The following is a 13,948-nucleotide window of genomic DNA, read 5'->3' on the forward strand; positions in this document are numbered from 1 at the left end:
CCTATTAGAAATTTACTAATATTCATTCAACATAACAAAAGAACTCATATTTTGATTGACTAAAACATTATACCATATCAGTTTCAAATTCACATCTATCATCAACTTTGATATTATCTGTCATCTCGTCCGCATGTTCATCTTCTTGCTTTATTCCAGCTGAGATAAAATCACCCTATCAACAATATAATTTACACTGAGTATGTATAGAAAAACACTAAATAAAAAATATTTACTTAAAATACACTAAATAAAAAATATTTACTTAAAAATATTAAATCAGTATCTGTATTTACGTGTTCACTTGAACTGCTTGACAAGATTGCTCAAGTAATCCATATGGACAATAGATCTCGACTGCACTTCTTCCGGATGCTGGTGAGGCTCTATAAGCTGTTGTTGTCCCTTCTTTTAGTTCAATTCTTTACTGGTGGATATACACATAGAAAGAAAGAGATATATATAGGTAGATATGAGAGAGAGGAGAGACTGCCAAGATTCTCATAGGCATGCTCATGAATAGTATAAATCAGGGTTTAGGGTTTAGGCATGCTCATGAATAGTAATCAACGAGTCTCTTTAAAACTTTTGTACATGAGTCACATGAGGCACAAAGTAATGTCATTTGAGAAGTGGCTAGGATTTTGTCACGTCCAAACATCATCAGAAATCAAAAATAAAAAGGACTACTGACAAACTGTTTCTCACGTTGTCACGTGTAACGTCAGGCTGCACTCCTCATACCACCCCCTGCATTTGGCATACTATACTAGTATCTATGATTAGGGTACAATGTCATTGTTATTCTCAAAGGTGGTAGGGGACTCTTGTATCACATGCAAAATGTATGACTGATTGATGAGATGGGATAGGGGGTTTGAATAGTGCAACCCATAAGAGATTTAGACATGAATTTAGTGGTTAAGTATGAAATTTTTATATGACTAAGCCGAGATGTATTAGTACTAATATAAGTTATTTTGTCTTGTAGATGAACTCGGAGGAAAGGATTGTGATTTTATCAAAGGTAGGGATGTTGAAGGAAATCACCCGGCTATTAGGATATGGTGAAGGCACAGCTTACTTCCTACTTCAGGTGTATCTACCTGATGGTACCACCACTGACTCGGAGCCTAAACTGGAAGTACAAGTGTCTCTGATGGAAAGTGTAGATATGATGATGGAAGCCGCAGCGAAAGAGATGATAGGAAAAATACGTATTCGGGCTAATGTTCAAATTGGAGATTTTAATATGCATAGAATGATAGCTTTTCAAGAGACTTGTGCGGAGTTGAGGACAAGAAACAACGAGCCGAAACAACGAGTGAAGACCTTGATCCAGGATAATGGAGACATGATAAAGAAAATGGAAGATTTGCTTAATAAGGAGGGTGAAATAAATGAATTACGTGGACAAGTAGCCCAGCTGGAAAGTAACTTGGATGCTCACCTACATGGAGAGAGTGAGATGGAGGAAAACCCGAGTGAAGATGAGAGTCATGATATAGAAAACTAGGGTGGAAGTTGTATTTTTCTCTTGATCTGATGACCTAAAATGTGAAGTAGCTTGGAAGGCGGTAATGTAGATGTACCCCATATTTTGTTACTCAAATCTAGAATATTTTGTCTGTGTGGTTGGAGAGAATGGTTTACTTGTGCATTTTATTGTCGTTTAATTTTTTTTTTTTACGCTCTCTCCTACCTTTATTATTTTACATATAAACTCTTAATTATTTACAAAATTAATATGAAGACTTTGTTAGGTTGTACAAGTGATTCTCACATCACATTAACACACAAAAATAAGAAAAGAGAGGACCCCTTAATCCAATGATCTATATTTAATACAGAACATTAATATGGTCAATAGAGAATCAGACGATCCCTCAATTAAGAAGGAACCCGTATTTTTTTTTTGATAACAAAGAACTCATGTTTGTACAATGCTTTTTGCTTTTTTTACCTACTTTTCAGCGTACAGAGATCAACCCAGTATTTCTCTGCTCTTTTCAATGTGCTACTCAGCAAGTAAATCAGAATTAACAGCAATATCCGTGTATTCCGCTACTCCAATTTCCCATTCGTAGAAGGAAGATATTCTATTACTCACAAAAATTAAATTTGGCATTTCGTTTTCCAATTACTCCATCAAAAAATAAATCAAAGAAAGGTGCACAAAGTAATAACATTTTCAGGTGTAAATGGAACCACCTCATAAGTTACATCAACAGCCACTACAACATCAACGCATAAATAGAATCTCGAGTGAGTAATCTAAATTATGAAGATATCCACCCAGAGCCAGGCAACTGTAGTATGAATCAATACAGTAATCAAAAGTTCATGAATAAACGAAACGCTAAGCCCTATTTGGAGTCAGCCGAGTTCCTTCTACAAATCTAGAACATTTATACCTTGTGTTTTCTACCAGCTCTTACTTCATTGGTTCTGTTCTGACTTTTTGCTTTCTTCGACTTGTTCTTCTCCTGCATCTTCTTTTTCTTGGCCTCAGCTGAAACCCAAGTATAATCTGCAGGAATTGCAAATGGGTCTTCAATATTTTCGATCCCACTGCTAGAACCACTGGTGGATGTGGCCTTTAGCCACTGAAACCGTGGTGAACTAGAGGATTGTGTAACTGCTGGGCTCTCATGACCCACAGCAGTAGGGCTTGTAGGAGGTGTGGTAAACTCATCCACTGGCTGCAATTCTTCGAACTTTGTAAATGTAACAAGTACTCTGATGGTGGGAACCACTGGGATAGCAACCTTGATACGAACATGAAAAAAAAAAAAAAAGAAAAAAAAAGAGTAAAATCATCAGCAGAAAATAGATCTAAAACACAATGGCCAATCACCAAGTAGCATAAGCTGTTAAGAAAATCTTAAAACTACCATGCAAGGGAATCAAATGCATCATTGAGAGAGCAATAAATGTTACCAACATCAACAGAACCCTACAGATAGCAATGATGATGATTTTAAGTGTGAGAGAGTAAGGCCGATAGTTGGGCTGCGGTGGAAGGTTTGAGTCGTTTGACCCCTGAGGCAGGAGGGGATGACATAGAGTGCCATTCCAACTAGTTGGCGCTGTCAGCAATGATGTTAATTTTGTACCTTTTTTGGTAGGACCTCCACCCCATTTTATTGTTATTCAAGCAATTCAATTACAGTAACCAGCAAAAGCAAAAAATTTGGAGTTTTCATGGAACAGAGAGTGTAATGACACCAGTGACAGCACTGAAAACAGATACCACAAGCTTCACTCATTTACTCGAGACCAAAATGATCGAAGAAAGTTGACAGCAAGACCATGCATAAAATTTTCCCCCAAAAACATGGAACCTCTATCAGATAGAACCACTTGGACCCAACCCTGCAGAGTAAACCCCAGGTATCAGCAATCACCCACAAAGCACTATAGTAGTTAAATCCAAGTTGCACCAAGGGGGGAATACTACATATACACGTATTGATCAAAGAAGATAATGGCTCAGCTTAAATGCATCCAAGGAACCAACAATGCTAAAAACTTGCTTGAGAAACTAATAGTCTACTCAAAGTCCACTCATGCAACATGCAGCACGATCTCGCCCAGATCACAACTTTGGTACATAATGTTGGACTATTGTGGATCAATGAGGAAAGCATTGAGACAACTACTAAAACAACCACAGTCCTAAGCAATTATCAGCCCATCATGTATCTTGGATTCTCAGCTTCAGAGATAGAGATTACTTCTTGCAAACAGTTCTATATTTTTTCAGAGAAACACCGAGCATATAAACTGCGTGAGTTGAATCATGTGCTTCTTGCAAACCCTTGAACCACATCGAACTTCAATCGCTCTCATCTCACAAAAATTTCTTTCCAGTCAATAAACTCATGTCTAAATCAAGTACTCTGAGCCACAAATTATACAATATGCACCAACTCAAACACACAACTCAATCCACCTGTTCCTATTTTAAAGTACATAGTTCCTAGGAAGCACTAGTACGTTGGTTTCCCTTAGACACCCGCACTGAGTGCGTTTTGGGAGCGGGTGCGGGTGCGCCGTGGGTGTGTGTGTGCCGCGGGTGCGGTGGGATTCACTCTAGGTGCGGCTGTTGCACACATACTAACAATTGCCATCATCCTCCAAAAAGAGTTTCCATCAAAGTAACAACTTAACCATACATACATAAACCAGGAAAGATGTGCTCAAGCTACATGGACTACATCAAAGATTTAGAATCTTTAAATCTTTAGACCGCAATATATATACTCTGAAAGAGAGTGCAAAAGAAGATGGTGGGGAATTCCTTGTCTTTGGTCTCATGGGTCAACTCCTTTCTATGAGGAAAACTATTAGATTATCCGATTAATCACGTCTTAGCTTCTCTTCTTACTTTCCGAAGGAGTTGGATGGAACCTCTTTGGTGCCCTTTATCAAAGGGTAACTGCTCCATTCACGGAAGGAACCTGCCTCGATACTTTTGGACCGATACTTTTGGACCCTTGGGTGAGTTCTGTGAACAGTCACAAACTCACAATCAATTCAGTTCAGAAAGCATATATTTGGGGACCAGTTAAATTCTGAAAAAAAATGGAGAAAGATAATCTCAAATCATTTCTTCAGATCCCAATAATTAATAAATATTTTCTAAGATTCTGAAATCATTACTTGGGTTTGCATGGCTGTTTCTTTCAGGGTACTTGCTTTGGGATAAATAGTTGCTGCTCTTATTTTATGCAAGTTTTCTTTAATTTTAGGGATAAGAGTTTTCTGGAACCTCATAAACTCAACCCTAACCAGCAAAACCCATGAAATGTCCTTAAAAAACTATTTTTAAGTTTATTATATTATATGTGCTCACTCCAAGAAAGCATCAATAATCCAAGTCTTCTGTCTACTAACAGTAGCCAATTAGACCGACACTAAATTTCTAAGCTTCTTATGCCTTAATAAATTGAAACAAACTCTTGAAACCTTCAAAACAAGCAATGCTACTGCTTTCCAATGTTCATTCGATGGAATAACATAAACTGCTAATTTCATTCCTTTGTAAAGAAAGATGGTCTAATTCTCTCCATTAACTATCTTTGATAAAGCAGAAAAGAGCAATTGCCAAAGGAAATTATTATATTAGAGCAACGAGCTTCCCATTCCCTCCCAAAGAAGAGTAGGAAAAACACGAGGATAGAGGAATATCTAGCTACAAAGAGATCTTAAAACACACAAGCTTAATATGTCAATGGTGAGTTTAACCCAAATCTAAGGCTTCCATACGGTTGGTTGGTGCTATGACTGATCATCTCTTGTTGTTTACTACGTAGCTTTGAATATTAACTGGACACTCTTTTCCTCCATGATTGCCAGATTCAGGAAAGTTAAGACTGGAATAGAATAGCGCAAGTGACTCAGTAACAGCACTCTATATCTTAGATTTGAACAATAGTTCTAACTTCTTCACACAGGTCAGTATGCAATTTAATGTCATTTATCAGGGAATTTCATTGAGTTACGGAAAACTAGCACCTATAATTTCCAGGCAATAAGCTTTGCTTTTCACAGCCAAAAATACTTGACCTGGAAAGAGCATTTGGCATAGAACAATCACGAAGAATCATGACATACCATTTATGACATACCCACGACATCATGAAACTCCAAAGTCCAAACAACATAATAATTGAAAGCCATTAGCAGGTCAAAGAAATGGAAAACGCCAATATCTAATAGAGTACAAGCCAAAAGCCCACAATTTGGGATTTGGATAAATCAAACTGCAGATTCCCAACAACAGACAAGAACATTTTCATCTGATAGAATTTGTGTTTTGTTGTCAACAAAATATTTAAACAATGGTGTAATTTTGTAAATGTTTCAACAATATGGAAACATCAAAAAATAGTTATGTGATGTTCAGATGATCACTGCAAGAAATTTGAAGCTGCTACGCCGGCTAAACATGCAGCATTCAGAAAGAATGTCTTACCACAGTATTGAAAGTGCCAAGGAAAAAAAGAGAGTAAATACGATTATGATATATACTTCAATAGTAAATAACATATATATTCACATAAAATATGAAATAGTAAAGTAGCACCCAGAATAACAGCCAGCAAAGGACTCTATAATAAAACATTAAGAGTACTGTGTACATATCAAGCAAAACATGTACCTTGACAGGGAAAGTTCCCATCGGAAGTTTTGTAGTGAGCAGCTCCCTTAAGCGACGAACTGCCTTAACCTTATTTGCAAGTATATCAAGCAAAGGGAGGAGTTCTTCAGTTTGTAGGGCAAAGTGTGGGGAAAGCCATAGAATAGGCCGCAATTTTTTCTTATACTCGTTCTCACGGCTTCCTTCTTTGCGCCGATTTCCACTAGTAGAACTTGAGGGCATGGATAGTTTAGTATCCCTCCCCATTCGACGCTCATCGCTCATAACAATATCAGAATGTTGTCCTGGTTTGGTCTGACTAATGGAAGGAGATTCCCCTACTAGATCACCAACCTCATCTGTGCTGACAGAACTTCTTGGAGGGGCACTTTTTTTTTTCTCTTCCACTTTCAGATCCCCTTTTCTCCATCCACCAAACCATCCTTTCTTCTCGTTTTTAATCTCCCCATTTCGGAATCCATTCGCATCTTCCATGGTAATCTCTTGCTGCTCACAGTAACTATGGTTATGAGCTATAGATCTATCAGCATTTTCATCTGATGAATCTAATTTCAGTGCAACTTCAAGTTGCCTTCTCTCCTCTTCTGTCAAAACGTCATCAAGCTCCTCACTTCCTGTTTCATTTTCATTGCAAGAAGAAAAGAACTCATTATCTGTCATTGCTCCTGGGACCCTCCTGGATTTGACGCTAACAACCACATTGTGCATATCATATACCTTAGCCTTCCATGGCCCCACCATTTCTGTTTTCTCCTGCCGCCTCCAATTCAACTGTGGCAAAAGAACTGCCTGAGTCACATCAATACCAGGTCTGAATAAATTAGTCTGAGACATTTCAGCCACTTCTTGTCGAACCACTTTTTCAGAAGGTTGAGAAGCAGCACCCTCCAAAGCATTCATAACTTCCTTATCCTTGTGCGAGATCATGCAAAGTGATCCAGGAGAGACTTTTCCATCCTCAGACCCATCACCAAGGAAAAGGACACTTTGATCTGAACGCTGAAGTTTAAAACCATCAAAACCAGCCAAAGTCATATCTGCCCTTAAATTTGCTCCCCTCTTCCATAGTTTGTAAGTATCTGATGGGGCAATCCTGGAAATGAAAGGTATTACAGAACTCTCAAAATGGAATGTGATTTCCATGTAGAAGTCCCTCATCCTTCGCATAGTTGCCACCAAGCGAGGCAACCTTCTACACCATTTTCCCCAAGCCAAAGGCTGGTAATGTCTAGATATGATCATAGCAATTCTTTCTTCTCTATTGCAAATTGCTTCTTGGAGTGCACTCCATCCCTGCTCATTTTGCAAGCTCCAATCAGCACCTGCAACCATAAGCATTTCAGTTGCAGTCTCGTCGCGAAGTTTGACAGACAACTGGAGAGGGGTATCGCGATTAGGGACATCACGCCTATCAATAACTGCAGCGATTGCATCAGCTTTCTCCTCCTCAGCCAGTGAAGCCGCTTCAGTGCGAATTTCAGCAGGGTCACAAAGCCGGGGTAGACCAGCCAGTATCTTCCTGAGGCCCGCATAATCTCTCATGGCAACAGCCTTATGCACAGGGCTATGGGAATACCTTGAAATGTCGATGCCCTCCATGCCTCGGAGTATCTGATGCCAAACAAGATTGATATACACAATCAAAAACCAATCATCTACAAGAACAACTAATTGCCTACAAATGACATTCACAAGTCACAAAATTAAACCCAGAAACAAAAGTTAAGGAAACTAATTTTCCAGCTAAAAATTCAGCATCTCCAAGGAACCCAGTTCATAATAAGAAACCCTCTGCAGTCTTTCCAGAAATGAAATCAGGCCAAGCTCAATTACATCAATATGGCACAATATAAAAATAGCCAAAAATAATAATTTCCAGCTGTAATGAAACAAAATAAAGGAATCCTACAGTGAACCCAAGATGCCAAGAGTCTCACCTTCTTCTTCTCCTCCTTTTTGCGTCTCCGTTAAGCCCCTAAAGAATCGAAGAAACCTCCAAAAAGCGACGCAATTGAAAAAGCCCCAGCCCACCCCTCTCTCCCTGTAGAGAGAGATCCTGATCCAATCCAGATCAGGGGGGAAATCGGGCAACAAAGACACAGAGTCAACAAACAAGGAGATTCAAACGGAGCAACAGCAACAAACCTTTCCCCTACACAGAGAGAAAAAGTGAAAAGTAATACTAGAAAAGATGTCGTAAATGAAGCAATTATGAAAATGCTTCCCTTTTCATTGTGCGGTTAACGAGCAGGACGATTTAGATTTTCGACAGACAAGGAGCCCCGACGAAGAGAAACTAACGATATTAGAGAAAGTACAGTTGCCTGTGGGCTGCCAAGCCCGAGATGGTCTTTTGTACAGCTACTTTTGGGCCGCTAAGCCCAATTCTTCCGCTCCCAAAGCTATGTGGCATGCTTACTCATTCGATGATTGGGCAAAATTGAAATATGATTTTTTAAGACAAAAATACTCTGGATGACATCAATGTTTTTTTTTTTTACTTTTCAACGTTTTAACTCTCAAAATATATATTAGATTTAGAGAACAAAATTATAGATTCGGAATCAACGCATAAAACTATTTCCAACAAGATCCATTGTCGATAGGTTTTACCTGAATGTTCTTAATTCCATTGTTTTTGAAAACAATGAAATTTCAAAAAGGATAAGTATCGAATAAGCCCCTGAACTTTCAAAAAAAGTCTAGTTGAGACCTTAAATCTTTTTTCGCCCTTCAACTTCCAAACATTAGTTCAAAGAAACCCTCAAACCACTTTTCTGTCATAACTGAGGTGACATAGTCGTTAACTAACGATGTGTAATTTTAAATTTTTTAAAGGATATTCCACATAACATACACATGGTAATGGCCAATTAAATAATGACATCTGCCAATTAACTTAGTCTTCTTTATTGAATTCGTCGATTTGATGATTGAGATGGCATCTATTGAGATTGTACGGTCAATACTCTCACGAAGGTCTACACATATTCGAATTGCAATTTTCACTACTCTCATATATTGTGCTTCTACTACAATCGATCTAGGGTTTTCCACCATAGCACTCATTGTTCTTTCTCGAGTTCCATCACTGCTCCTTCAATGAATCTAAATACACAATCAGTTCCTTCAAAAAACCTAGATAAGTTCACTTATAGGGTGGTTTCTTGAAGAATAACGTATTAGGATCTTAGAGTATTGCCAAGATGGCAATTCTAATATGACTCGCGATCAATTGTTTTTCTTCATATCCTCCATAACATCAACAAATTTGATGAAAACCCATGGTATTGCTTCTGCTTTTGTTGAAAAGAACAATGTCAGACATGTGCATAGCACGAACAATCGAGCGACATCTTCTGTGTCATCATCTGACTCCCCCAGCAAAGCATCGTCAATTGCTTATTTTATGTTAAGTGATTTCATCATCGCAATGTCCTTAAACCTCCTCTTCACAAATTATGAATCAACCGGCTTTTTATTTCGTCCTATCTTCAATGGAATCTTTCCAAATACAACTCCAATAATCAAAGATACATCATTCTCTGCTAGGGATATTTTCTTATTTCCGAGAATAAATGAGCAGCACTTGTCATTGTAAGTACCAATGATGTCGCATACAATCAAATCATGCTTCTTTGTATTTAAATCCATATGATCTTCATCCTTGAACACTTTAAACAAATTCCAAAAAGGTGTCATTTGCAAACACTTTTTATACCTCTTCTTCAAGCGTATGCTTCTCAATAGCGACGTTATCCCTTGCAAATTAGATTGGTATAGTAATGGGATAGGATTTTTCTTGGTCGTTGTAGTTTTCACCATCTTGAAAAAAAATTATAATTACATTATGCAAACTATGCAATCCAATTACATTATGCAAACTGGCAGTGTAGTTAAGTATTTTTTTCAACAAAAATGAAACAAAACAACCAAATTAAACTATGCAACCTAATTACATTGGGCAAACTTCTAGGGTATTTACATATAATTTCAATCATAATATAATGCAAGATGCCAATGTATTATTTTGGTCTTTGCCCAAGCATTTTCAAAAGGCCAAATCAATACCTTCAAATTGCAAACTTCCAGTGTATTTACATATATTTTCAACAATTACATAAGGAAGATGCCAGTGTACTTGTTTTGGATTTAGGCAAACAATTTCAAACAGACACTCAATAAATTTAAACAACAAATGCCAGTGTAAATAAAATTCACGAGCAGAACCTAATTGTTTATTGACTTCAGTTTATTGTACACAAATGTATCACAGAGAATATCGAAAAATATGTTCTAGAAGAGATGAAACCTCCAAAATACCCAAAAAAAAGTAGAAAACTTAAATACACTGTCATTAATTTTATACCCAAACACAAGAACAAAGAATCTCCAAAGTAAGTTCATCAACACAAATAAAACCCTCAAATTTCATAAATTTATCTTCGATTGTGTTTCTTTGTTGTTAGACTCAAATTCCTACAATATGAAGCAAACATGAGCAAAACCTAATCACACAGAGCTTGATTTTTGCTGAAAATAATAAATACACTGGAAGTCGACGTCAATTGTGACGGAGGATAGTCGTTGGAGTAGATTCTCCGTCGTCAGCGGTGTCAGGAGCTCGGAGTTTATGAAACAAGATTTGAGAGGATTTTGGGGCAATTTTGATAGAAACTCATACGGAGGTTTTTATCTTGGAAATTGTACAACTAGCTAGGTCGTATATTTGAATTGTCAAATTTCAAATTTTAAAATTACACAGTTAGCAGCCCAATAAGCTACACAGTCGATATGCCATGTCCTTATGGGCCATTATGTACACTAATCATATGTATGACTATCACTATCGATTCGTTTAACTGCTAAAAGGTTTAAGTAGTTGACTAGCGGTGGTTAGGTCCGACCTGAAACCCAATTGAGTGACTTGCTTGGAATCTTCCTATCATAGCTTTCAGAAGGCCATGTTTGGGACTGTCAGTGATGTCACTCCACCAAACAATATTATTAAACCAATGATTCCGTTGACAAAAAGCAAACTCTAATTAGTAACTTATTTTGTTGGACCGCTAAACGATCCAACATATATATATATTATTTTAAAATTTTCTTTTAAGTTGTTTTATTAGATTACAAAAAATTTGAAATTTGTTATAAAAAATTTAATAATAAATATAATATGATTTTCATATTTTTGGAGTTATCATCATCTAAAAGTTTTCGCTAAACATCTCACAGTTTATTTCACAACTTTTATTATAATTTTTTTGACACATCTTTTAAATTAGCATTGAAAATCACAACAACCACTCTACTCTATCAAATGGAGCCTTTGAATACATCTGTGCATGTACTTGGATGGGTTGAAATATGTTCGACCAAATTTATTGAAGAGACTATATCTATAGCAACGCCTGTGATTAGTTGACATTTCACTTTATTTGCAGTTTCATGATTATGCCCAACTGCTTTTGAATTCAACATAATTCAATCTCTATAGAGACAAGCAAAGCCAATAGGATTATGTTATGACAAATTGGAAACAAAATCCATCATTTTGGTCCAATTTTCCCTCTCTCTGAAACCAATTAACCAATCCATATGATTTTGCTTCCTCTGGCTAAAACTAAAGAAGCTTTTTACATACCCCTATTCAAAAGCCTTTAATATTGATTTGTCTCATAATCATTCAGGAGTGATCGAGTTGATTTAAAATGAATATTTTCAATTGAAACCCTCAATTTAACTTCTCATATTAACACTCTATGAGTTATCAAGGGACTTGGAGAGTGAGGCATTACGAGTATTCCGGACTTACATATAGTAAAAGCTTGTCATTATCTTAATCATAAAAAACACAAGGTAGTCTCATAACTAAACTGAATTGAAATCTACATATATTAATTTATATTATATCTACTATAAATAACATTTGAACCCTTCAAGGACTTTTTATTTTCATATTTCTTTTACATTAAAAATGTTTTAAAATTAAACATAGCAAAAAATTTTGCTCTACATAAATTTTCATGTAGTTAGATTGGTTCACTCAATCCCTTTGAATACCAAACAAAATTATAGATGTTCAATATGATAGGTTAAACTTAATCAATAGTTGAAATAATATATCCCAACCAACACAATTAAGCCAAGTAATAATTAATAAAATATACTTATTAGATTTATGAGTCATGAGAGCTCGAAATTATTTTAAGGGCAACTACGACTTACTTTTCGTGAAAGGTCGAAATTTTGAGCCCTCACAAACACTATTTTTATTCTTGATTCAAATTTGAATTTAATGTTTTCATGATTTGAATTCAGTGGCGTATTTGAGTCTTCAGGAGTCGTAGACAAACTTTGAAAAAAAGGAGCCCTCTTCAAAATAATTAAATGTCGCGTGTTACTTAAATGGGGTTTGGAGCTGTAGTACCCGATTTTCGTCCAGCTAAAATACAAAAAAATACAAAAATGAGAAAAAACACAAAAATGCAAAAAAACACATTTGTTGTACCTATAAGCCCATAAATATTCTCTTTCTTGGATTCTTAAGCCCACAAATACTCATATCTTAGCCCAATTCATACCAACCTATGTTCAACATTTGTTGGCCCATTTCATGAAGAGCTAATTTGCTTGTGTCCACTACCATCTTGACCAATGTCTTGATTATCATTTGAAAGCCCACCACATGATTTGTCAAACCCATTACTATTTCCACCTATACATATATACACATATATGTATATCTCTCTTGACATCATTCCATGCATCACCATCATTTTAGTGCAAATTGATGTGCAACTCCACTTAAATTCAATGGTGGTGACTCCATTTACATTCAATGGTGGTGAATCCATCATTTTAGTGCAAATTCAATGGTGGTGACTCCATTTACATTCAATGGTGGTGAATCCACTTACTTAGTGCAAATTGGTTATTCAATGGTGGTGACTCCACTTAGGTTGCCATGGTTGGTCATTCAATGGATGGGTAGCTCCTAATTTCCTATAAATAGAGAGCTAAGGGAGAGAGCTAAAGGAGGAGAGCAAGATAGAGAGCTAGGGGAGAGAGCTAAGGGAGAGAGCTAAAGGAGGAGAGCAAGATAGAGAGCTAGGGGAGAGAGCTAAGGGAAGAGAGCAAAAATAGAGAGCTAGGGGGGAGAAAAAGAAAAAGAGAGAAAGAAAAGGGGAGAAACTTCTTGCTATCAAGTTCATCAATCATCAAGCTTTCCTGTTATTTTTTTTGCTACAACAATCTTCTCCAATGCGAGCCTATACAATCAAGGACTTCAAACTGCAGGATTTTCAAGACCCTAATCTGTCCGAGATTAGCAGACTGCTTTAAACTTTGAATTTTGCTCTGAAATTTTGATATAGTGTTTATTGAGGTGTTGTGACATTGTATATAAAATTTCGTTGCATTTCGACCTCATTTGATAGGTGAAATCAGAGTTGAAAAATCTGTGCGCAGTGTGTGGTTTGAAAATCTGTTTTGTGCAAATCTTGATTCTTTGATATGTTGTCATTTCAATTAAGGAAATCATAAGTTGATTTCATTTATCTGGATTATGGACCATATTTGATTTCATTTATGAATTTGCCATAAGTTGGCAATAATGGATTAAATTGGCAAATGACATTTTTTCCAAATAATCATTTATACCATAAGTTGGTATTTAAAATTAAACCTATCAAAAGTTGGTAGGGTATTTTATCATTTACATCATAAGTTGGTATTTAAAATTAAACCTATCAAAAGTTGGTAGAGTATTTTATCATT

The 13,948-nt window shown here is 36.5% G+C and overlaps 1 protein-coding gene across 1 annotated transcript; it reads right to left on the reverse strand.

Annotated features, from left to right (window-relative positions):
- Positions 1-2,115: 2,115 nt before the first annotated feature.
- LOC120014869 (ankyrin repeat domain-containing protein 13C-like) lies at positions 2,116-8,486 on the reverse strand. Its single transcript, XM_038866974.1, has 3 exons — positions 8,104-8,486; positions 6,167-7,777; positions 2,116-2,768 (listed from the first exon to the last, which is right to left on the reverse strand). Exons 2-3 carry the CDS (start codon positions 7,763-7,765, stop codon positions 2,409-2,411), a joined length of 1,959 nt encoding a protein of 652 aa, XP_038722902.1. The 5' UTR covers positions 7,766-7,777; positions 8,104-8,486; the 3' UTR covers positions 2,116-2,408.
- Between the last annotated feature and the right edge of the window lie 5,462 nt (positions 8,487-13,948).

Source organism: Tripterygium wilfordii, chromosome 14, assembly GCF_013401445.1.
Source record: "Tripterygium wilfordii isolate XIE 37 chromosome 14, ASM1340144v1, whole genome shotgun sequence".
Taxonomy (NCBI): Eukaryota; Viridiplantae; Streptophyta; class Magnoliopsida; order Celastrales; family Celastraceae; genus Tripterygium; species Tripterygium wilfordii.

What these genes read in the sequence shown, in the direction of transcription:
- LOC120014869 (XM_038866974.1), bottom strand. Translation starts at nt 7,765, where the DNA reads ATGGAGGGCATCGACATTTCAAGGTATTCCCATAGCCCTGTGCATAAG. An exon ending in TGGGAACTTTCCCTGTCAAG is followed by an intron (nt 2,769 to 6,166) that starts GTACATGTTTTG and finishes GTTCGTATCAAG; the next exon opens with GTTGCTATCCCAGTGGTTCC.